This window comes from Equus asinus, chromosome 20 (genome assembly GCF_041296235.1).
Source record: "Equus asinus isolate D_3611 breed Donkey chromosome 20, EquAss-T2T_v2, whole genome shotgun sequence".
Taxonomy (NCBI): Eukaryota; Metazoa; Chordata; class Mammalia; order Perissodactyla; family Equidae; genus Equus; species Equus asinus.
In genome coordinates this window covers 97,579,474-97,604,073 of record NC_091809.1, presented here as the reverse complement: position 1 = coordinate 97,604,073, position 24,600 = coordinate 97,579,474, and the positions used below count along the sequence as shown (strand labels likewise).

Below are 24,600 nucleotides of genomic sequence, written 5' to 3'. Positions count from 1 at the left end.
TTCTGGAGAATTCCAGTCATGTGAAAATGTGCACTATGCCCTGACTTCCTGGAAGGAACATACAGACTTTGACTATGCCTAAAACATGTTTAATACACAAAGTTCAAACTAAAAACAGCACAAAATATTTTAAAATTCTGGGTCTGAAGGAGCCCAGGCTTTATTCTCAGTTGCTACAACAGATTTCTTTCAAATAATGCATTGGCAAGGTGACAGGTGAGTGACCCGATGTCTGGTTGGGGAATCTACCTCTGAACTTACTGTCCTCTGAAAATGTGGATGTAAATTGGATTATAAATGGTTTGGCATTGATAAAAATATATACAACAATTATAGTTGTTCTTTATATGGCAATTTTTACTGGGCATCTTATGATCTGTTTACCATCTCAAGTGGAAGTCCAAACAAATTTCATTTTTGTAGTAAAAAGTCTTTATTTCCAAAATGATTGGTTAGCCAGAAAAACTATAAACCACCTAACACAAGACTTTGGTAAGAAAGAGATTTGACGCTTCTTATAAATTCCCTCTTGCAAATAAACAAAAAAATAACACGGATGTGACAAGAAACACATTACCCATTCTCAGCCATTAACCAGTTACCTGGTTTGAAGCCTCCAAAATTAGGATTAAAAATGTACCCAAAAGGGATCAGATACGAACATGAGATACTAGGGTGGCTTGTCCTTAGAGTGACTTAGGAAACACTGTCTTCCTGACCTTCGATGCACATGGGTTGAGAGTAAGCACGCCTCTAGGCAGCTAAGAGTAATGCTGCAGAAGTGGGCAGATTCTGTATCCAGACTTTTTTGTCCACGGAGAAAATTCAGCCTCTTGTTTCTATTCTGCTCCTTTGTTGGGGGAGAAAGTTCACTTAAGGATTAAGAAAATAATGTAGGAAAACTGACACCTCCAGAAAGCTCAGGGATGTGGTAATAATGGCCCCTCCAGAGTGAGAGAGCAAACCGTTATCTCTTGCCGAATATGTTTGAGGCGGATAAAACTGTAAAAAGACCCAACCTCTGAACGCTGAATTAGTTTAAAAACACAAAAGACAGACCCAATGAGTTTTTTATTGAATAGTCTCTCTTGTGTAAAGAAAATAATACAGATTCAAGATTCTAGCATATATATGTTGTGTTTGGAAGTATCCTGATGTGTTTAATGCAAATTCTTAAAATAGTGTATTCAAAGCATTGTATGCATCTCATCCATGACGCGTATTTGGATTAAGCATAATAAAGAAAGCCTGCAACAGAAACAAAATAATTTTAACAGTCAATGAATGAGTAAAACTGCTGATGGACTGAACTTGGTAAAATGTCCTTTTACACTAATTCTTGGTAGTCAGTCTCCCCGAATTTGGTGTGCTGAGTGGTCGGAAGGAGACAGAACGCCCTGCCCTTCCCCACGGTTGTGTCGGAGGACCCGAGCCCTGGGTGGGGGGCTGATGTGCGTTCCACTTCCCACCAGAGCTTCTTGCCCAGCTTGATTCTCTAAGATTCCTTTCTCCCTACATTTCAGTTCTTCTTGGTTCTGAAGCACTTTTTCTCTCTATAAAATTTTATGACTAAAAAAACCTTTTAAAGTACAAAGAGTATTTTTGTTGAAGGACTGGCTTGGTGGGCTGCAGACAGACTTAGCAAAATGTTTGAATGACTAAAAAAATTTTTTTCATGTTAGAAACTGGTTTGAAAACTTAAAAGTCTAGATGTGTGGCCGAAGATTTTAAAAACTCAGGTTCGGGACTGCTGGAGAGGCCAGCTTTGCTGCCTTGGCCTCAGTTCTAGTGAGATCTGGTATCAGAAGGTTTGTAAGGCTGGCTTGCTTAGGAGAATTATGGCACACACACACACAAAAACCGAAACAAGGGAAAAATATTTTCTGGACTTTGTACCTTTTGCCTTGGGTGTAATAATTGGTTACCTTACGTCCAAATAAAGCAGCCATCATCTCTTTCCTGTGGGGCACCAAGAACCAACATTAAGGGTGAGATAAATGTATTCAGAAATTCTCAGGGAAGGAAGAAAAGCCACTCAACATCAAGCTGCTTTCCCCAGGAACTACTGATGACAGGAGACTCACAAGGGGCCTAACGTCCCACCGAATGAAAAGAGAAGGGCAAACAGTAGTTTCCTGCAGGAGCGAGTAGCAACGAGGGGAATCTGCCTCCAGCGGCCCGGGAGTGTTTCGTCCCTGCCACACCCGGGGACCGCAACAGAGTAATTTCCACACACAGTTGCCTCTCCATGTGGAGGAGGCCAGGGCCTCTGTCCTGCTGCCCAGGTGGATGCCCCAGAGGGACGTGTTTCCGTTTAGTACAGGGTGGCTGACACTACCCCCTTCTGTGCTAGAGGAGGGCCGGCTGAGGATGGGGGAGCCCCACGCAGCCTGTGCCCACCAAGAAGTGTACAGAAAGGATGTCTCTGGCATCCACAAGACTACGGGGTAGACCACACTGCAGAAATGAAAACTAGTGTACACGATTTAAATTGCATTAAACAAATAAACAAGCAAACAATCCAGCCATTGGTGACTCTGTGGGACCCAGAGTGCAGCCTGGAAGACTTGTGCCCTTGCTAACACGGGTGAACGTTGCATGCTCTGATCTCCTTCTTGTCTTTGCAGCTGGTGAACTGGGAGCTTTTGAACCTCTTCTTGACAGTCATGTAGCGTTCCTGAATCCCGCCTCCACACAGTTTAGTGCATTCCGACCAGGCCGTCCACGGGCGCATCCTACAGCCTGAAAGCATGAGAAGGCCTGGTTAGGCCAGAGAAAGGGGATGGAACAGGGATGCTGAACCCTAGTAAACAACTGTCAGATTTAGTTGTCTGGGCTTCTCTGCTCTTGTTTGTAGTGATTTGTTAAATTAAATGGTTAGAGTCCTTATTAGGGACTGCTAGCACATATGTGACAGACTGCAAAAAAGGGCCATAATACTTTGCAGCTCTTCCCATCAAGGGGCAGAGTCTGTTTCTCCACCTCCTGAATCTGGGCTTGGCTGTATGACGTGCTTTGGTCAATGGGACATGAGCAAACATGGCTTGACAAAGCTGCCAGGAACCCTTCCACCACCACGTAAGCAATCCTGACTAGACTGCTGGAGAGGCGATGTGGAGGGAGGCCCCAGCCATCCCATCTGAGGCCCCAGAGATGCAGGCGGGGCCGGTCTGGATCTTCCCGTGCCCGCTGAGCCACCAGCTGACAGTAGCCACATGAATGAGCCTAAGCTAGACTGCAGAATTGACAGCTGAGCCAGCCCAGGTCACTGAGCTCCAGAATCATGTTAACAAAAGATTGTTTTGGGATGGCTTGTTAATGCAGCAACTGCTCAAGGAGCAATTAACCACCTTCTCTTACGCTTTGCTCCCCCAAACAGCCTCCAAATACTAAGGAATCTCAAGTATATGTTATTTTTCCTATGTAGATAAACATGCCTTTCGTGAAGAAAACTTCCCTGACCCCAAGAGATTAGATTAGATCTTTTTAAAAAAAAAATGCTTCCATAGCGCTCTATAAATTAGTCCTTTGTAGAACGAATCACATTTATGATTATCCAGTCAATAGTAACGCTGAGTTCCATGGGTTGGTGCCTGCCTGGCACATAGTTAGGCATAATGAATGGTTGTTGACTGGCCAACTGACTACCAGGTGCAACACACAACATTTTGATATGGGAACAGCTCCGTAATGGAAAGATAGTGAACTGTCAGGTAGCTCCTCATATCTGCAGTTCTCTCATCATCCTAGGTAGAGCTGGAATGTCTTAAAGAAGAGGAAAGCAGAAGGGGTCATTTGAGCTGCACCTTTTCAAATAGAAACTCAATGCACCCCTTAGCCTTCGCTTTTACATGGCACCCTCCTGACCCACTGCAGGGAATCCAAAGACCTCCGATGGGCCTGCGCCCAAGACAAGCGTGGATCTTCCCCACTCATCGTGTCATCAGTTTGCCGATGATACTGCACTCTTGGCTTGGGCCAGCTTATTCAGCAGTGAAGCCCTGGGAAGGAGTTTTCTTTTAAGTCCTGGAAACCCCTCAAGTTATGCTGGAGAAGGAGGACACACAGTGTCTCTCCTGGGCTACAAACGAAATGTAACTGGCCTCTGTTTTTGCCACCTCCCAACCACTCAACAGAGGTCTGTTGAAGTCATTCTGGCTTAAAACTTTCACCTGAAGAATCAAGTCTCAAATCCTCAGCAAACACTAGATCTTTTATGGTCTGGTCCCTACCTCTCTATCTTGGTTCCCTGCCTCTCCCTTGGTACCATGTGCTCTATCTGCATCCCATTTATTGCCTGAACATGTCTTGCTCTTGGGTTTCTCTGTGCCTTTGCAATTACTATTCCTGCTACCTGGGATGCCTTTCTCTAACTGGCGAACTCCTATAAGTTCTTCAAGACCCATTCTAATTTCCCCTGCTTTGACATCCGCCTGAATCCAGCCTCGCACTTGGGAGCCGTACCTGGGAACTGCTCCCCCTCCGACTCTTCCCTCAGCTGCTCACTCCTCCGGCTCTCTCGGGCCTCCCTCCAGCGCAGCTTCTGGAGGGATGGGTTTCGGAGACACTTCCGGATGCGGCACTTTTTTCGCTGCACAGTCTCTGGGCAGGGTGCGCCTCCAAACTGAGGCTCCATTTGGATCATCCGGGTTCGAATTATGTGGCCTTTCCCACATGACTTGTTACATTCCGACCACTGGGACCACTCGGTGAGCTCACAGTCAATGGCTGGCAAGACACAGACGGGCATGAGTGTATCTCATGTCTGACACAAGCTATGGTCACTTACACTCTCCTTTGAACATCTCAGCACAAGGTCATGAGGAATGCAATGCAGGTGCTGTTATCCCATTTTACAGAAGAAGAAGCTGAGGCTCCAAGAGGCAGACTGAAATTCATCGGGCCCACGTGGTTGGTAAGCAGTAGATGCAAGATTGGTGCCCAGGTCATAACCCACATCCTATGGCCTCTCTCTGACTCAAGGGCTTTGGGGGGACTTTGAAAATGTGTTCAGAGCCTCTTGCCCTGCTCTGTCAGGTTCTAGATTGTCAAATCAGCCTCAAGTGGCATAGACCAGCCTCCCACAGTCCTGAGGACTTAGATTTTCTCAGGGAAGGCACAGCTCGCTGGGGCCGTTTGTCAGAGCTGAACCCCGTAGACCAATACCAAGGACACTGTGGCTTTTGCAGTAAGACCTAGGCAGCTTCTCTTGTTCTCGACATCATCCTGGGTCCTATCATGGCAGTCTGTGCAAAAAACACAGGAGCCAGAAATGGGAAATTCAGTAGAGAAGGGGCTGGAAGCATGAGATGTCTTATGGTTTATCATGGTACGAGATCCAGCAAATTCTCACAAATGTCGAAGGGAAATAACCCATCATTCTGATTCTCAGGATGTGTCTGTCCTAGGGAGGCAATGTGTCCAGACTCTGTCCTGGCTTTGCAGAGCGAGGGCCGGCTAGATCTAGGAATACTCATTTTGTTCGATAGTTTCAGGCCTTTTCTCCCTGTGGGAGCACAGGCAGCTTTCTTATCTGCAAAATGGGCATAATGGTATTTTTCTCATTAGGCTGTGGGGATTAAATGAGACGATACTCCCACCCAGTTCCTGGCCCACAGTAAGTCTTCATAAATGCTCACTGTCTTCTCCCTTCATTCAGTGGACCCTGTGGATATAGAGTTTAAGTTGGTAATAGCATCTCAGTCAGAAGGTTCTGGAGCCTCAACTCTGGTGAGCTGAGTTGAACTCAGGGTCACTCTTACTTATTAAAAGTCCAGGCTTTATTTAGTTTAGGCTTTATTTAGTCTGGGTCATCTCCACACATGAGTTAGTCTAGCTAAAACAGCTCAGGAACTGTAATAGGTAACATCAGATTGAGGCCTAGACTTGCCAGGTCCAGTGCTTGGCACTTTGTACCGATTATGTGGTTTTGTCCTCAGAGCAACGTAGGAAGTGTTTCCTGCTGTTTACAGATGAGGAACACGGATGCTCAGGAATCTGCTGAAGGTTATGCAGCCTGTAAGGGACAGAGCTGGGATCTGAACCCAGAAGGGCAGCCAGATTAATAGCAGGGAGAGGGAGCATGAAACACTAAAAGTGCATTTCAGAGGCAGCCAGAAAACAGATCATAGCAAGTTGTGTCCACCACCTGAACGAGAAGCTCTCTTGGAAGACTAGCCAGAAAAACTGGCGTGCCCTCCTTGGAGATTAGTCCCCTGTAATATACACAGTTGATCACAGAGGCTGTGGAGGAGATGCGGGTGGGCAGCGAGCTTTTGAGAACTTGGCTGGTTTTCCTGCTGGCTGCTTTTCTTATCAGGGCTGCAAGGGTACAGGAGTCACTGGCTTAATGTCCAGCCTCTGGTCATGGGTATATGGTCACAGAGAGGGAAAAAAGAATTAAAAAGCTTAGAAAAACCATGGGTTAGACAAGCCCCTAATTGGGGGTGGGGGTAGGGGAGAGAAAGAATTAAGAAATGTTTATTGACCTTGTGCTAAATGTTTTCATCTAAGCCTCCCGGCTAGACTTCACAGCAACTTGCAGTTTATGCGTTTTGTAGACGGTAGTGGGATCCCCATTACTAATGAGGAGATTGACTACGAGTTTAAGTAACTTTGCTGACACAGAGGTCCAAACACACACTCTTTCTCCCCAGCAAGGAGCTGTACTCTAAGACTTAGCAGTACGGTCACCACACGGGGCTGGTTAAGGGAGCAGGGAGGTGGGGGGCTTCCCGGAGCTCCAGGACTTACGGCATTCGGGCAGCATGCACTTCTCCACCTGCTCCAGCTCCTCATTGCAGTCCCCGAGTTCAGCCAGAGACTTGAGCATCCGCTGGCGAGTCCGCATGCCCTTCCCACAGGTCACGCTGCAGTCGCTCCACTCGGACCACGGGGACAGCAAGCATGGGATGGTGTCTAGGTCAAGAGTCAGGTTTGCCACTGAGAACAGGCTTCCTTGGCTTTCTTTGCTCTCCTTGTGCCCCCTATCCCGTCTCCCGCTCTGGCCCCTGGAGTAAAGTGAAACTGACTGACAGGTTCAGATAAGAGTGAACCCCATGGAGCGAGAAGTGTCTTAGCAGACTACTGCTCTTCTCACTCCCGCATCTCTCCTGGCTCAGCTGGTGGTCATGACATGACGTCAGATGTGGCTCAGAAATATGAATACACAAGTTCCCACTTGAAACACCACTGAGGGTCTGAGTAGGGTCTTACTAGAGACAGAAACATCCCACATGCCCCAAGAGCCGTGCACTAGAAGATAGGCTCAATGCTGCATTTCTGGACACTTTGGCGCTGAAATCCCTACAATGTGTATGTACCTGTGTGCATGTGTGCATTTGTGTAGTGATGTGTGGGCCTAGGTGCATTTGTGCATAAAGCACATGTTGTAGTGCTTTATGGGGCTAGGGAAGTCCAACACAGGACAAGACTGAGGGGCCCATGATGCCCTGAGGAATGCACATCCTGCCTACATGTATTACTCCCTCTCCTAAAAAAAAAGAAGATACTCTGGCATCCTATAACACAGCTGCAAGTGAATTCTATCCAGAGGCCAGCAGTTTGCCACCTCAGCATTGCTCAGAATGTCCCTCAAAGGAGGCCACTCTCTCTGGGTCCAGTTCATGTCCACACACCTGTGTCCCTCATCTTGCTCCCAGCAGCACCCTGCAAGCACGGTGGACCATATTTACTCCTTCCACCTGCCCAACCTCCTACCCTGATGGTGGTAGTAGTAGGAGGTGCTGTGGTTCTCCATACCATCCTTGTCCCCTCCACCACGCCCACCCCCATGCCCACTCACGGCACTCGGGCATCATGCACTTCTCCGCCTGGGACGTCTCGGCCTTGCACATGGAGCCGTCCGCCGGGCTCATCTTGACCATGCGGTGCCGCTTCTTCATGCCCATCCCGCAGGTGGCGCTGCACTCGTCCCACTCGCCCCACTCAGTCATCAGGCAGCTGCTGGGAGCTGGGGAGTCCCGTGGCGTTGGAGTCGTGGCTGCGGCGGCCTCGGGAGTCCCGCCCCCCGCTCCCCGCCCCCCAGCCGCCCGGCGCCCCACTCACAGCACTCCTCGTTGACAGTGCACTTTTCCGTCTCCTCGGTGGGCAGCGTGCACACGGAGCCGTCCTCCGGGAACTGCTTCACGTACCTCTCCCGGGACCGCATGCCCATGCCGCAGGAGATGCTGCAGGGCGACCAGGTGATCCACTCCGACATGGTGCAGGTGGAGCCGTCTGCAACACAAGGGCAGAAACCAAGAAGGAAGCAGCTGGCATTTAAGAGGAATTAGGCAGTTGAGGGTGGAAGGGCACATAAAAGGGGTAAATCTTTACACCAGGAATCTCTCTATGAGGAAATGCCTTTTCCCAGGTTCATGGGGGCACTCAGGAAGGATCACTCCTTATCCCATGAAGTTTGAAAGATGCTTGGATGGCTAGAAGGATGTTTTATATATATATGTGGCATAAGATACAATTCCATCTACATATAATTTAAGTCATAATCCATTTGTATGGTCTAAGAGGTATCATACATTTAGGACCATTAAATAAAATTAAAAATTCACTTCCTCAGTCACTAACCACCTTTTACGTGCTCATTAGCCACATGTGGCCAGTGGCTACCATACTGGACCGTGCAGATAGAGAACACGTCCATCATCACAGAAAGTTCTGTTGGACACCACTGGAAAGAAATTATATATATTCTGAGATACAATGTAAGCTCTCTTGCTCAGAGGAACCTGAGACTTTAGTTATTGTCTAAAGCTGCCAGTTGCCAGTCTAGAAAAATAGAGAATTTTGTTCCTGAGGGTAGAGTGTGACTGGCCTTGGAACGTAGGGAGCTGAAGTCACAGGGCTGATTTGTAGCCAGAGCAGATTATGCTAAGTGGCCACAGACATCTCAATGCCTAGTTGAGGTTGGTGACAGAAGAGAAAACCCCAGCTGCTAATGGGGAGCCAAGGGTGGGAAGGGAGTGGAGAGGGAGTGTCTGTGTGTGCCAGGAGAGGGGGAGGTAGAGGAAGAATGAGGGAGGCATAGAACCCGCCTTCTGAGTTGATATCTTGGGCTATATACGACTTTGCTTCCATCAGTGGGTCATGATCATGTAGGAGACACTCAGCGGTTGGTGGAAAAGATAATTTAACCTCTCACCATGGCTTGGTGGTCCTGTTTCCAAGGTGGTGAGAAGGGGTGCTGCTCCTGGTGGAAACACAGGTGTGTGTGTGTGTGTGTGTGTGCGTGCGTGTGTGTGTTTGCCTGCTTAGTTCTAAAAAAAGAAGATAGAAATGAAGTCATCTATCCACCCACCCATCCATCCATTTACTCATGTCAATAAGGATTTACTGAACGCTTAGTGGTATGCTCTGAGGTTTAGAAGATGTGTAAGATATGGATCTTGTTCTCCTCCAGAGAGTGAGATAGGCACATAAACTAACAATAATTCCAGGTATTGAAAATATGACAACAGAAGTAAGCCTAGGGAATTGGGGAACATAGAGGAGAGAAAAACACATTCCTTCTTGGAGTTCTGGGGAAGATTTCACACAAGAGGGCACATCTGAGCGCACCTTTGTTGGGTAAAGGATATTTGCATTTCAGGTGGAGGGAACGGGTCATATAAATGCCCCTGTATAGAGTGTATATGTGTGCGGTAGTGGGAGATGAAGCCAGAAAGAAGGACTGAAGGCAGAGTGTAAGGCCAGCCTGCACATGTCCACAGGCTGTCATTTGCACATGTGTGATGCCTACACATTGTTATTTAACCTTAGGACAGTGTAGCTAGACAGCGCTGGTGGTGCAGTAAGAAATCACAGCTGGAACCCACACGTTTGACCTGGGGAAGTTCTGACACATGCTATGACATGGATGAACCTTGAGGACATTGTGCTAAGTGAAAATAAGCCAGTTGAAAAACGACAAATACTGTATGATTTCACTTATATGAGGTACCTAGAATAGTCAAATTCATAGAGACAGAAAGTAGAGTGGTGGTTGTCAGGGGCTGGGGAGGGGGAATGGGGAGTTTGTGTTTAATGGGGACAGAGGTTCAGTTTTGCGAGATGAAAAGAGTTCTGGAGATGGACGGTGGTGATGGTTGCACAACAATGTGGATGTAATTAATACCGCTGAACTGGACACAGAAATGGTTAAGATGGTAAATTTGATATCATGTACTACCAAAAAAAAATGGAGAAAAAAGCAGGCACAGCCCAACATGTTTCAGAACTGTTATTACCACCCAGGAGCCACGTGAACTGATGTGAGGAAGAACTGTTCCCAGCGGAGGGGGCATTAAAGACCTCAGCTTCCACCGCAGGCCTCAGGCAGACAGCCCCCCAACCCCAGCCAAAGAAAGACAGCTAGGCTCCAGCGTTGCCAGGCCTGTCACAACTTCCTCCCTGCCTGTTTGTAGGAATGGCCCGTCTACGGCAGGCTTTACTCCCCTCTGAAGTGTCTTTTCATGGACACAAACAGTTAACAATTAACCACCATGGGAGTGTGGCCAGGAGAGGTATTTAAGACTGTCCCCCAGGAAGAGCCAGAAAGTGAATGACCTGCAGTGGGGTAAGCTTTCTTCAATTATCCTCAGCTTGGAAGTGGTTTTCTTCCTGCCATAAACCAGCCCAGCCTATACATCCCATCCCATTGCCTCATTGCACCTCTGAGAGAGTTAAGATCAGAGTACAGAGGATAGATTTGTCCAGGCAGAGACAGCAGTCCTAGCCTGGAAGGTAGGCAGCTGACCTTTGCACAGCAATCAGCTGAGCATCATCTTGAAGCTTGAGCCATCATGACATAGGCAGTACAAGCTCAGAGTTCAAGCCTGACCTTGACAATTGCAGAGAGAGACTGAGAATGCTTGCCATCAGCCCAGAGGTCCTGGCACAGGAAGTGAGTGCTCCAACTCAGGCGGGGGTGGGACGTACACCACGGTCCATAAATGACACAGAATTAGGGCAATGGATCTAGATTCAATCTTGGCCCTCCTGTTCACCTGCTTCATAAAAAGACTGGTGTTAAGGCCCAGAAGCAGGCTGCTTGCTATTTGCAATTTGTCATAAGATGTTTGTTGGCTCTTCAGGAATATTTAGTTCCATGGCTGGGGAGGGAGAGGGTGGTCAGTCAGTCTCAAGAATTCTTTTGATGTCGTAAGACACGTTTTGTGTTCAGAGCCCTCAAGACATTGTTGGAGAGGGGAGTCTGCCTCAGGGGGACCCTGCTGACAACTTCAGTCAGGGTCCTGGTGCCCCCACTAGGGACGCTGCCTGACCAGGTATGAGGGGCTGGCATAGCCAGGCCAGGCCTCCCTTCCTGAGCCTCTGCCTGCCCCTCGCTGGCCTCGGTTGTCTCCTCACCTTCGTCACTGCAGCCCGGGCCCATGCAGGGCTGGAAGTCCTGGGTGTCAGGACAGGCGACACTCAGGTCCAGCTGTGCCTTCAGCATGCGCTGCCGCATCCTCTTGCCTTTGTCGCAGGTGGAGGAGCTGCAAGCGGACCACGGGGACCAGTTGGAGTAGATGCAGGTTTCGGGGGTGTCATCTGGAAAGAGCATGTGACACGTTTTCCCTGGGAGCCTGTAGAAGCTGTGACTGGCCCTCTCCCCAGACAAGCTCATTTGGGGACAAGAAAACCCTGCTTCCTGACTAGCCTCAGTGAGCCTGGCACTCCTGGGATGGAAGCAGGCATTTACTTCCCTTTGAAAATTACATTTTAGCATTCTACTAATCAATATCTAAATAACGCAATAATAAGGAAGATTCTCTTACTATCCCTTCCCCTCCATGCGTGAACGTCTTGTCATTTCCAGTCCCTCGCCTTGGCAGACTTCGTTCCGCACAGGTGGGGTGTATCATAGGCAGTTTGGGGAAGCACAGGCTTCTTTGTCTTGCTGCTTTGTCTCCCCAGGGATCCCATACACAGATGTCATGATAAGAATAAGGGCAGCCAGTGTTCACTGAGCACTCGTCATGTGCCAGCATCATTCTACGACCCTTCCCTGCTTTATCCCATTTGATCCTTAATGACAACTCTCCACGAGGCAGCTTCTGTTATTATCCCAACTTTACAGGTGAGGAAACCATGGTAGAAAGGCGAGCTTCTTGCCAAAGTCACAAAATGAGATCCCAGGTTGTCTGGCTCCAGATCCCGTGAGAAAACTTGAGCTGAAGCCATGGCTGTGCCACTCCCTCCTGACTGTAGGATCTGGGCCTCACTTTCCTTGCTGGGGGAATGGATGCACCCACACTTGCCTCACAGGCCAGTGTGAGAATCAAAGCAGAGAGTGATCGGAATACTGTGAAGCTATGCTAGTAGCATTTACGTGATCATTTTAAAGGCCCGATACTGTTGAGTACATATTCCAATGTCATACCTTCACCAATCCCTTTATACGTTGTGCCCAGTCTTGGCCTTGTTTTGGGTTATCTCCCAAGCAGAAATCCTCCAAGACGGGATTACCAAGTCAAAGGATATAATATTTTTGTGGCTCTTAAAACATGTTAGCAAATTGCTTTCCCAAAAGATTGTGCCCATTTATGTTGCCACCTGCAACAAAGGAAAACAACGTACCTTCATCTTTCTCTTCTGGAGCCAGGTCTGCTACAATATCATCAACGTTGTCAGGTACAATATTGCATTGTTCCCCCTGCAAAAGGAATTTTACTTGAAGGGCTCACATTAAAGAATGGAATGTGTTGGGGAAAGATGAGGAAGGATATAAAATCTAATGCCCATCCTGTGTACAAATCCCAGGCCACAGCAGAGTTCTGGGCCAATAGTTACAATCTGATTGAAAAAGAAACGACAATAAAGCCATAGCTTCCTACTTCCTGACCTATGACAGACATTAGTAGTCGATTATGGAACTCATGATGAAAGCTGTTTGCCTGGATCAAATCATTCAGTGAAGCATCCAACTCTACTTCTGTGTTAATTTTTCTCATTTACATCTTATGAATTAATTTGCATACTAGAAACCCTAGGAAGTCCAGAAATTCCATATTTTGGAATATGTCAGGGATCCTAAGATTCTAGAGCAGAAAGGGGTACCGTCTCCTTGCACTACAGGCTCTGTGCCAGGGTGAGCTCTAACCCAGTACCTTCCGGGCGATTCTCTCGATGACAACTCGGGCTACTTGAGTGATGGACCCGCCCTCTGGATCATAAAAAGGACTCTGAGGATGGTCCAGACTGGTCAGGGGCCGGATTTTCTCCTGGGGAATTGTGGGCTTGTTGGGTGACTGCAGTGGGGGAAAAAACACAGATACAGAGAGTGGGATTGAAAACCACAAAAGCGATTTTGTTGTTAAATGATCAGAACACAAACCATGATAGGAATTTAACAGCAAGGATAACTGTGATATATTTACGGAATTCTATTCATGCCATGTGTTGTGCGTGGAAATCTGCAGATCTATCCTTTCAAATTCTCCCATATACACGGTAGGATTATGCCGATGAAGAAGGCCAGTTTCAGAGAGGTCGGCCCAGCTAGGCACTGGCTGAGCCAGGCTGTCCTGAATCCAGAGCTCTTCCTACTAGACCAGGCGTTTGTCTGAGAGGGTCACATGACAATAAACATTTTAGGCTCTGTGGGCATACTATGTGACAACTACTCCACTTAGCTGTTGTAGTTGTGGGAAAGCAGCCCACGACAACATGGAATCGAATGCATGAGGCTGGTTCTGAAACTTTGTTTGCAAATCAGGTGGGAGGCCCGATTTGGCCCATGAACCATAGTTTACCAACATCTATTCTAGATTGTTCTACACTGGTTTTCTGATGGCTCCAGATTTTAATACAGTGGGTGTGCTGACCATATCTGAGGAATACTGACATTCAGGAGAGAATCCAAACTCGGTCTGGCTGTCCAGAACCCTTCAGAATCTGGCCCAGAGAAATGTACGTTGACTTCCTGCTGTTCCCCATTCTGTCTCTCTGCCTCCGTGTCTGTTGCCAGCTGTTCCCTAGCTTACCTGGGGACTGCTGTGGCAGATCCCCCCTCCGTGCTCTCTTGGCCAGCTGCACAGACACTCCCCAGGGCCCGGGTCATACAGCACGTGAGTATGTGATGGGACCACACTGGCCTCCCCTCCCAGATGGTGAGCTCATCTAGGACACAGCCTGGGCCGGACTCATCTCTGTGTCCAGTACCCCAGAACAGGGCTGGACAGGGAGGCGGTGCTCAGGAAGGTTTACCACTCACCACCCCAGGCACATGCCTACCTCATAGGTCACCCCGCTGTCGGTGCCGGCATCCCAGGGAATCAGGTCTTGCACCACCTTCTGGACCCAGCCACATTCCTTGGTGCATAGATCCTCCGCCGACAGGCCCACGTTCCAGTCAGGACTGGGGCCCATCATGGTCAGGAAGGACATTAAGTGACGCGTCCTGTCCACGGAAAATTCAGCCGAGGGTGCTGCTCTCCTGGAAACCAAATACAGAGACCATTACGTTAGGGACTCCCGGGGTGCACATTCTGAGGGACATCTGGCCAGACCATGATGAAAGGACGAGAGGCACAGAAAGAAGGGAGAGTCTCAGTCTCCCTCTGAACTCTGCCTTCGGCTACTACTGGTTTACAGCCTTCTCTGTCCTGAGCCCATCCATTGGTCCCTGTGGAGAGAACCATAAGCTGCCTCTATCCAGTTTTAATGTGTCCGCAGCACTTACTATGATTTTGTATTTGCTAGCTTCTTTATTTGTTCAGCTGTTTATTGACTGTCCTCTCTCACTGGAGTGTAAGCTTGGGGAAAGCAGGGTCTGCCCTCTTCACGGCTTTATTTCCAGTGCCGATAGCAGTGCCTGGCACAGAGGAGATGCTCAGTAAATGTTTCTGAATAAATGAATGAACAAATACTTTGTGCTGTGTGTGCGCCCAGCTGTGCTGGACGCGAGATGAACTTTATAAATGAAAACTGCTTAACAGCACCCCAAGCCTTTTCTTGTACATTCTCATAATGGATTTAGGGGAAGGATTATTGGCTCCAATTTGTGCGTGAGGAAACTGAGGCTCAGAAGGGTTATGTAACTTGTCCAGAGTCACAAAGAGAAGTAGTGGAATGGAGATAACTCAAGTCCATACTATTTCAAGGTCAGTGTTCTTTTCATCATCAGTTTCTAAATCCTCTACCCTCCGCCTTTCTTACTCTACTGAGATCTACACTGTGCCGTCAGAGGGGGCATCTCCCCCAGCAAGCTGCCTCCATTGCCCTCCAGAGGCCGCTCACAGCAGGGTTCTGTCCTGGCACCATAACCGGTTCCCTGGCCACTTCCTCCAGTTGTCGAGCAGGGACCAGCTGTAGAGCCCGAGACGTTTGCCTGACAACTCCTGAGCTCTGAGAGGCAGTCCTTCAAGCTCTGTCTCCTCGTGTTGCTAGGAGGTCTTAGGCGTGGACAGGGCTATATGAGATCAGTGGAAGTGGCCCCACCACGAGCCTTGGTTAGAGAGTCATATCACTCAGTGCACACTTGGTGGCAGACCCACGTCATTTTATTTTTGCCTCATGACAATCCTGTGGCGTTAGAATTATTATCTCATTTTGTAGAAAAGAAAGGAAAGCACCTAGAGGTTAATGAACTTAGAGACGCAGCTAGCAGACGGCTGAGGTTTGAAAGCAGCTCCGCCTGACTCTACACCAGGCTGCTAATCGTGGGGAATCCTTGGCGGGGACCAGCTTGTCTGTTCAACCCAGCTGGCAGCTGGTCCACCTCAGCTGTTTGGGAGTCCCTCTGCCCCTCTGTTGCGATCACCTGCTTCTGGCTGTCCTCACCTGCACCCAGGAAGTGAAGACTCCAGACCTCGTTGGGCCCTGTGGAACTGGACCCGTTGGGCTCTGGCAGGCCAGATGGGATCAAACAATGAGCAGAGAGTGAGAGAAGCCGGGGTGTACATCCTGGCACCACCTCTTATGGCTGTGTATCCTTGGACAAATGACCAAACCTTTCTGTGCCTCAGCGTGCAGATCTATAAAATGGGGTTCCTCATATGTCTCCTCTGAAGGATTATTATGAGTGTTTAATGAGAGAACTTGCATACAGTAATTAGCCCAGTGCCTGGCACTGAGCTATTACTGCTATTGAGAGAAGAAGCAGTGTAAGGTCATATGGATATCAGAAAAGAGAGAGGAGTGGAGGGAGGCCTCCCTGAGCAGACTTCACAGTTTAGCTTGATGCCAGTCTAGGCTCTGGCACAGGGGTGGGGGGAGAGCCTGGCAGGAGCCCTAGCTTTGTCTCCCTCTCCAGCCTCCCCTGTCCCACCCCATCCCCCACTGCCAGAGGCTCCCCGTGCCCAGGCCAGGCCAGCCTAGCTGCAGGCCCACATGCCCTTGCATCTGCTGCAAAAGCTCTTCTTCAGGGGTTGGCAAGGTGTGGTCCTTGTGTGCCCTGGGAACTTGTTAGAAATGCAAATTACCGGGCCCCTCTCCAGATCTACTTACTCAGAGACTCTGGGGGTAGGACCAGCATTTTCTTTTAATAATCCCCCTAGGTGATCCTAATGCACAAGTCTGAGAATCATGGGTCTGCTCAGCCTCAGGTCATGAGTCACCTCATCCAGGAGCCTTTCTGATCCCTCAGATGGAGGCCAGTGCCCTTGGTCTGTGGGTCTCTGGAGCTGTGCTCTATGATTGTCATCGCTTTCTCATTGTTTGGTCTTCCCCATAAGACAGGGAGCTCCTTGAGGGCAGGAACCCTAAGTTTCACAGCTGCATCTCGGTTCCTAGGGGTCCAGTGGGCCAGTTGAACAAGTGGATAAGTGGATGTGTGATGACCTGAGCTCCACTCCTCCCTAGCTCTAGATCTCGGGCAAATAAGTCACTCACAACCTTCCAGCTTCAGTTTCTTCGTCTGACATTGCTTCCCTGTGGTGTTGCTGTGAGGCTCAAATGAAACGCTTTATTAGGAAGCCCTTAAAAACTGCTCAAGTCCCACACTTACCCAGTCTGCTCTTTGGTTAGGCACAAATCAGGGGATTTCGTTTCCTTTGCCCATGCATGCTTTCCTGGCATGTAGGTCAGTGGTTTTAGCAGCTTCTTTAAAGACCCGGCTGCCACGAGAACTGCAGTCTGAGAGCTGCGGCATTGCGCACCCAGGGACTCACGGGACATGGTCCACGGACTCACAGGACACGGTCCGGAGCCTGCCTTGCAGTAAAAGCCGGCCGGAGAGCACTGGCATCTGGGCAGAGCTGCTTTACACCCCAGCCCCCCTTGGCTCTCGGCCCCTTCGGGGTCCAGCACTGACTTGGAGGCAGCCTCCTCTTTCGTTGCCATAGAGACTAATGCTCCACCTATTACCTTCCCATCTCCCTGAACATGTGACTTTGGGTCAGGTTAGTTGTTCATAGCCTGTACCCGACGGTGACACTATTCACCATGACAACCGATGGGGTCAAAAACAGCTCTACTTAGGAGTCCAGAGCTGGAGAAACCAAACCGCTCCCGCCCAACACGCCATCCTGATATTGTGCCCAGCAGACGCATGTAACCACCTGAGAGCCTCGTGTGTCTTACAAGGCCTTATGCAAATCATTCTCTGCCATTGCATTTTGGCCAAATCTGTCACCTGAGTGAGGTATCTTCCAGACCTTGGTACGTATTTCAAGGGGTAGGATAAGGGCCTGGGAGCGATTTTCTAGCATCTTCAGTTATGCCCTGCTCTTTTCTCTTACCCTTGACAGGAAAATTCGTCCCACTACCCAGCTTACGGAACACAGCCTCGGGAAGCATTTCCTGACCTCACCTCATACTGCCTAGGACCCTGGTGTACCTTCCCAGAGCAGGCAGAACTCATCCTGTGCTTGGAGTTTCTTGTTTAATTTCTGTCTTCCCCATTAAATTCCAACAGAGAAGAGGCCATTTTTGTCTTGTTTACTGCTGCATCCCAGTGCCTGGCTTAGAACTCGACATGCAGTGGATTCTCCTCAAATATTTGTTGAAATAAATGAATTAATCTAGGAAATGAATATGGAGCTCTTGGACTTCCTTTGACCTTCAAATTTAATTTAAAAGGCACCTCAAAGTACTTATTACTTCTATAGTAAAAATGCTACTTAAAATAACGAAATGGATTGAATATATGTGAGTCTTCTTTAGGAAATGCTAGGTATGGCTGGAGTTCTTTAATTTGTTTAAACTGTAATAAAAATTCTTATTTATGCTTTCTTATATGCCATGTCTTCCCATATATGATATTTTGTTAACTCGATTTCATTTTTCTATCTGGATTTAAATTCTTATCAGTTTTCTAGCAAAGAGAGTTAATTTTGGCCATGCTATGTAACAGATTATATTATAAAGCATGATAATTAAAATGGTGTAATATTTAGGATAAGATAGAAATAGAAATCAGTGGCACGGATCGGAGATCCCAGAAACTTTAGATAAGGACAAAATAGCCTTCTCAAATTAGAGGGAAAGGAAAGATTATGCAATAAGTGGCGCTAGGTTAACTTAATTGCAACTGAAAATGTATAGGATTCACATCTTATGTCATGCACCAAAAAAACCCCAAAAACAAAACCAAAAAGCACTTCCAGAGTTAAATAGAAAACAACCAGATCATAGGAAAAAAGCCAAGTTTTCAGATCTGTTAGAGAAATGTTAATTTTCTTAGCTTTGAAACAAAAAAAGCAATTACAAAGGTGACTGACTGAATCATACATCAACTAAAAACAGCCGTATAATGAAACAACAGTGTTGAATTAGAGAGAAAAATGACAGGTTGACGAAAACACCTCCATCTAACGTGACTGACGAATGTCAGTATCTATGGTATATACAGAGCTAATCCAACTGTAAGAAAAATACCACAATCCCAATAGATAAAAGCTATGAACACAGTTCACACCAGAAAAATGAAAAATGAAAACCAAATAAAGACAAGAGAGATGTTCCCCTTTTTACATTCTGAGAGCAGGTGCTGTGTTGGAAGGACAGAGATACTGGGAAAGACAGCTGGAGTTGGACCTCGGTGCAGCCACTTATTAGCTGCGTGACAGGGGCTTTTATGCTACCTTGCTTTGCAGTTATCACATCTGCAAAAATGGGAGCAGCATCATACCTCCCGCAAGGCTTTTTGTGAGGAAATTGCCTATCATTGTGACCGACGCATCACAGGACTTGGTAAATGTTGATTTGCTTCTCATTCAACCTTTCTAAGCAAAACTTCCAAAAACCACCACAGAAGAAAAGAGGTAATAAAGGATTTTTATGGTCCTTCTAGAGACGTATTATCCCCTTCTAAGTTACAAAACCACACCAGTGAGACTCAGGTCACTGGTGACTCAGGTCACAGTTGCTGAGTTCTGTCCCTCAGCATATATTGCAAATATTATTTGATGCAGAGCTTTCGAAGTTGCAGAAACTTAAGGCTGCCACTAGAGGGCGCTAGAGCTACGCACTAGGCTGAAGACCCGTTTGCGGGGCCGAAGGTGTGAGCGAGGTTTCGAGGCTTAGAAATTAACCTGGAGGCACCGAGAGCTCCAGGTCCCTCTGGGCTGGACTTACCGCCTGGCCCTTTAGTCCAAGGCCAGCCTTTCTTTATAATCCTGAGGACATCGATGGAACTGGGCAAGTGCTGCAGGAGGCAGGGAGGGCCCTGAAACTTCCAGCTCCGATTTGAGAGAAAGATGCCTGTAGCCTCCTGGGGAACCATGGCTTTGTGTGATTATGGGGCACAGACCCCCTCCCCCCCCAGAGGCAGGATTTCTGGAGAGGGAGACTGTGTCCCCATTCCACCTGCCCCTCATCTGTCTCGAAAACAGAGACCATTGTCTAATCAAATGTTGATTAAACAGAGTGGCTGGGAATAATTAAGGGGACTACAGTCCTTCTACAGGATTCATTAAAAGAAAGGGAATAAAAATTATTTTTAAAAGTTTCAGTAATTCCTAGCATTCAGACTAAACTGGAGGAACTGGGTGGTGGAAATTCAGAACTGATTTGCAGGAAACCTGGGCATTTTCTACTTGGACTCCGGAGGACCCAGGGAAGGAGGTGGGCATCTGCCTTTCCTCTACCTGCACCCTCCCGGCTGTGGCAGCCGCATTTGATTTATTGGGCTAAACAAGTCAGCAGCTGATTTGTTCATTCACGGCTGTCCTTGGAGAAGTGGTCCTGGGGGATAAAGATGAAGATCATTGAAAAACAAGTCAGTTTCCACGGGCAGGACCTCACAAAGTAGGTCACCCTGGCTTTCCACTGGCCTGAGGGAGGCTGGAATCCCATTAACCTCAATCGAGTAGGCTCAGGGAGGAGGGGCAGGGCTGTTTCTGCAAAACAAAACTTGGCTGCATGGAGGCTTCCTAATTTGACTTCCTGATGAGAGTTGGAAGAGGAAAGGGGAGCCTGGGTATGGGAGAATCAAAGGAAAATTCCTTTCCGTTAACAGGCGGGTAGCGCTGAGTGGAGAGGGCTTGCGTGTTCGGGAGGTCTGAGCGCCGTCAGTTAATTCTATTCACCGGGGTCTCAGGAAGTCTGAGGAATGGGTGAAGGGTGGGAATGGGTTCCAAAATATTTTTGTTTTCAATTTTTCAGAAAATCTCTTCCATCTAAAAAACAAAAAGCTCCACTGACTCTTTCAGCCCCTTGAAGCTACTGTCTCTCTTCTTCCACGGCAAACTTCACAGAGGAGTTGTCTGTGCTCCCGGACGCCATCACCTCACTTTCTGTTCTCATTTCCCCCGTTTCCAGGCTGGTTACCCCTCCCCCATTACTGAGCAGAAGGGATCCTCAGTAAGGTCAATGATGATCCTCACGTTGATAAATCCAGCGGCGTTTTGCAGCTCTAATCTTACTTGACCTCTCGGCGGGACTAGATGCAGCTCACTACTCTCCCTCTTGAACGCTTTCTTCCCTAGGTGTCCCTACATCTCTTCTGTTTCCTTTGCAGGCAAGTCCTCCTCAGCATTAAATGTTGGAGCTCCTCGGGCTCAGTTAAGCCCTTGACTTAACTCTCAGGCTCTCTCTCGTCCATGACCTCGTCATTTACTGTCTCCTGTTCCTTGATGGCTCTTAGTGCAGAATCTTCCTCCTGAGTTTCAGAGCTTTATAGTTAACTGTGTGCTGAACACCTCCAACTGGACATCCTGAAGGCAGCTCCAACGTAACACATCCAGAACTGAACTCCTGATGTTTCTCATTGAGCTTCATCTAAGGTGCCCAGTCTTAGGAGTGGCTCCACCAACTCATTGGTTACACCAGCCAGACACCTGGGAGGCATCTTGGTCCCTCTGCCTCCCTCACCCTCTTTATTCAACTTCTCACCACAGCCTGTCGGTTTTCACGCCTACGTATCTCTCAGATCTCTGCACCTCTCTCCATCTCCACCACCGCCATCCTAGTCAAAGTCACTATTACATCTCTCCTGGAGCTTTGCAACAGCCTTCTCACTGCTCACGGGTCTCGCCTCATCTACTCTTAGCTCGTTCATATTGGAGCTGGAGTGTTGTTATTGTTTTTTTTTTTTCTGATGCAAATCTGATCATGTTGTCACCCTGCTAAAAACTCTTCAATGATTTCCCACTACTCTTAATGTAAAAATCAAAATCCTTAATGTTGCATGGCTTGGCCCCACACCAAGCTCTCCTATGATTTCTGGATCTAGTTATACCGCAACATTTTAGTACTTCAAGTATGTGCTGCTCCCTCCTCAGGGCACAGCTGATGCACCTGATAGTCTCTCTAGACTTTCTAGAATGTTCTCCCCGTGATTTGCTTCTTTACCTAGTTAACTTGTACTGATTCCTGAGCTCTTAGCTCAATTACCATTTCCTCAAGGATGTTTTCTCTAACCCTCAGGCTGGGTCGGGGTCCTCATCACACATTCTCATGGTACCTGATATCTTTACTTCACAGAAACATCACATTTGTCATCATTTGGTTAATGTCTCTCCTCCACTAAACTGTAAGCTCCATGAGAAACTCTGCTCTGCTCCCCACTCTACCCCTAAACATCTTTCACAGCACTTCCTTTTGGAATCCTCCAGTGTTTGCTGAGGCAATGACATGTTCGGTCATCCTTGATAAAGGGCACAGGGTAAGTGAAAGTAAAAATGTTGTTTTATTTTGTTTTGGGGCGGGGGTCAGACAATTTGGTGTAGTCACCCTGCTAATTTCCTGCTGGTCAGAAGCCCAGTTGGCAGATATATATGTCTTGATTAGTTAAACAATGGGAAATGTAAGAATTGTAACTTAATTGGAGGGATCTTGTTATAGTGAAGAGCATGGGCATTGGAATCAGCTGGAGATGGTTGGAATTCGAGTTCTTCCATTGATGGAGGCAGATGTTGAGGTTGGACCTATCATATAACCTTTGAGCCTCTGTCTTATCATCTGTAAAGTGAGGATCATAATCCCTATGGGGGTTGTTATGGGGTTAGTATGAGGATGAAGTGGGATAAAGACCGTAAGTGCCTAGTAGGGTACCTGGCACCTAGTGATGCTCAAGGCAAAAGGGTTTCTCTCTGCTTTCCTCCTTTCCTCTCTGCCTCCTTTCCTCTCTGCCTCCTTTCCTCTCTCTTTCTTGAAAGCACCTTGCTTTGTAGTTTACGTCTTTCTAAACCCAGGTTCCTCAAGGGGAAACTGGCATAACAATTCCTTAGTGACGTGAAAATTGGCATCCACAAACTCTGTGGTCCAGATGCCCCCAAATCCTACCTGCCCTTGAGCCTTTGCCTGCTTAGAGGACCAAGGAGGAGTCCTTCACATATAGGTTCTGGGAGCTGGGAGAAGCTAAGGAGACAGGCTGAGCAAACCGGATTCAGGGTGGACTTTTTTCTGATTGACGTTAATAATGCAAAGGGGGCTGAGGGGCTTTGTGAATTCATATCAGCGTTTTCTGGTGGGACAGGCATGAGACAGGCAAATGCCCCCCTACCAGAAGAAAGCCCTGGGCAGCAGGCCCTGCCGGTGTCACTTCTCCTTGGAGGGAAAGGCACTTCCAGGCCTGGGTAGGTTTTCAATTACTCTGGTCTCAGCTTCCTCAGAGGAGATCAAGAGCAAAGCTGGGAGATCACAGCAAGCTAGAGAAGGCCTCCATGCAGCCAGCTGGGCTGCCCTTGGTCAGCTGTCCAAGTGTGAGCCTCTACTCAGGGCTAGGTTCCACCCACACCTGGATCAATCCAGGGCAAGGAGCATCCTTTGAGACTCAGCCCCCTGGCGCCGCCTGCACAGAGCCTCATGACCTCTCCTTAACCCGAGGCCAGGTTATGCCCCTTCTCTGGGCTTCGAGAGCTGCTCAGATCCTCCTCATAACACTTGTCCCCTTAAAGTGTACAGGGCTACCATGATGACATTATATTTATACACTCTGCATATGTGGTGCCACCTGGACTTGTGCAAGTGGCAGACCTGGAGTGGCAGAACTCTGTTTATTGTCTGTCTCTCCTCTTGGCTGGGCATTCCAAAGGGCGGGGACTGTGTGTATAGGGCTGGCACAGAGTAGGGAATGAGCCATTAATTTGCTGAGGAGTTAAACAGGTGAGCAGCAGGGGCCTGGCAAGAGCTTCCATGCTCCCAGCTGGTCATGGGTGAGCACCCTCCTCACTTGGCTCATCCTGTGGAGCTGTCCCTTTGAATGTCCTGCTCTTCCCTTCCTTTCATTTTGAGTTTGCCTTTTCTTCCACTGAGCAGTCTCTCCCACATTCCCCATGTTGTTGCTGTCTTCATCAGTACCATCGATGGTTAGTGGATACAGACTGCTCCACAGAGGGGCTAGCCAAGCCATCCTTCATAAACCATTTTCATGTGGTTGACTGGGAACTTCGTCTCTCCAGGTCTCGCATCCTTAAAGGATGAGTGAAACCAAGGCTTGTTCAAGGATTCAGGGTGGCCAGAGTGAGGTGCAGAGGAGGGAGCAGTAAGACACGAGCCCCGAGGAACAGGAGGCAGGGGCTGAAGTGTGTTCTGCTCACAAGGTGAACTGAGGAGTACAGACCTGACCCTGGAAGCTAAGGGAGTCCACAGAGGGATTAAGGAGGGGAGGACACAATCAGGTTTGGATTCTTAAAAAATCACTCTGGTAACAGTGTGGATGAGGGATCAGATGGGGGGACCGTAGGAGAGGGAGGGATTGAAGCAGTCCTGGTGGGCAGAGATGGCGGCTCGAACTAATGGCGGGGGAATGGCCAGGCGAGGACTGATTAGTGATATATGAAGAAGGCCGAATCCACAGGACTTAGTGATGGGTTCCATTTTGGATATGATGAGTTCAAGGCCCGTGTAGGCCATCCACAGAGAGGTGTCCAAGAAACTGATGGATGGATGGATTTATCTCCCTACCTACATACCTGCCTGGGGGAGTGGTAGTTTTGGGAGCCATCATTATACCTCTGGTCACAAAAATGCATGGGAGGATGAAATCCCCAAGAGACAGAGTAGACAGAAAAGACATGGGGGCTGAGAATGGAGCCTCTGGTAAACCTGGCTTCTCACGAGTCAGACGTGCTCAGAGTGAGCGCACCTGGTGCCCTGAGGGGGAGTGTGTGTTTGGCCTGTTGTGGCTGAGATCACGAGTAAACACAAATGGTTAATGTTATGTCTGAGCTGGGTCCTTTGTGATGGTAAAGCCATCAGGAGACCCAAAGACAAAGG

At 48.2% G+C, this 24,600-nt stretch overlaps 1 protein-coding gene across 1 annotated transcript in view; it reads right to left on the bottom strand.

Moving 5' to 3' along the window:
• Window positions 1-409: 409 nt before the first annotated feature.
• Window positions 410-24,600, bottom strand: part of SPON1 (spondin 1) — a 245,762-nt gene continuing 221,571 nt past the window's right edge. Inside the window, exons 8-16 of the mRNA XM_044752347.2 lie at window positions 14,233-14,434; window positions 13,107-13,247; window positions 12,577-12,652; window positions 11,365-11,547; window positions 8,068-8,238; window positions 7,805-7,972; window positions 6,754-6,918; window positions 4,465-4,728; window positions 410-2,742 (exon numbers count right to left, since the gene is read on the bottom strand). Of these exons, the coding sequence (XP_044608282.1) occupies window positions 2,579-2,742; window positions 4,465-4,728; window positions 6,754-6,918; window positions 7,805-7,972; window positions 8,068-8,238; window positions 11,365-11,547; window positions 12,577-12,652; window positions 13,107-13,247; window positions 14,233-14,434 (1,534 nt within the window). The 3' untranslated portion in view covers window positions 410-2,578. The remainder of the gene's footprint in view (window positions 2,743-4,464; window positions 4,729-6,753; window positions 6,919-7,804; window positions 7,973-8,067; window positions 8,239-11,364; window positions 11,548-12,576; window positions 12,653-13,106; window positions 13,248-14,232; window positions 14,435-24,600) is intronic.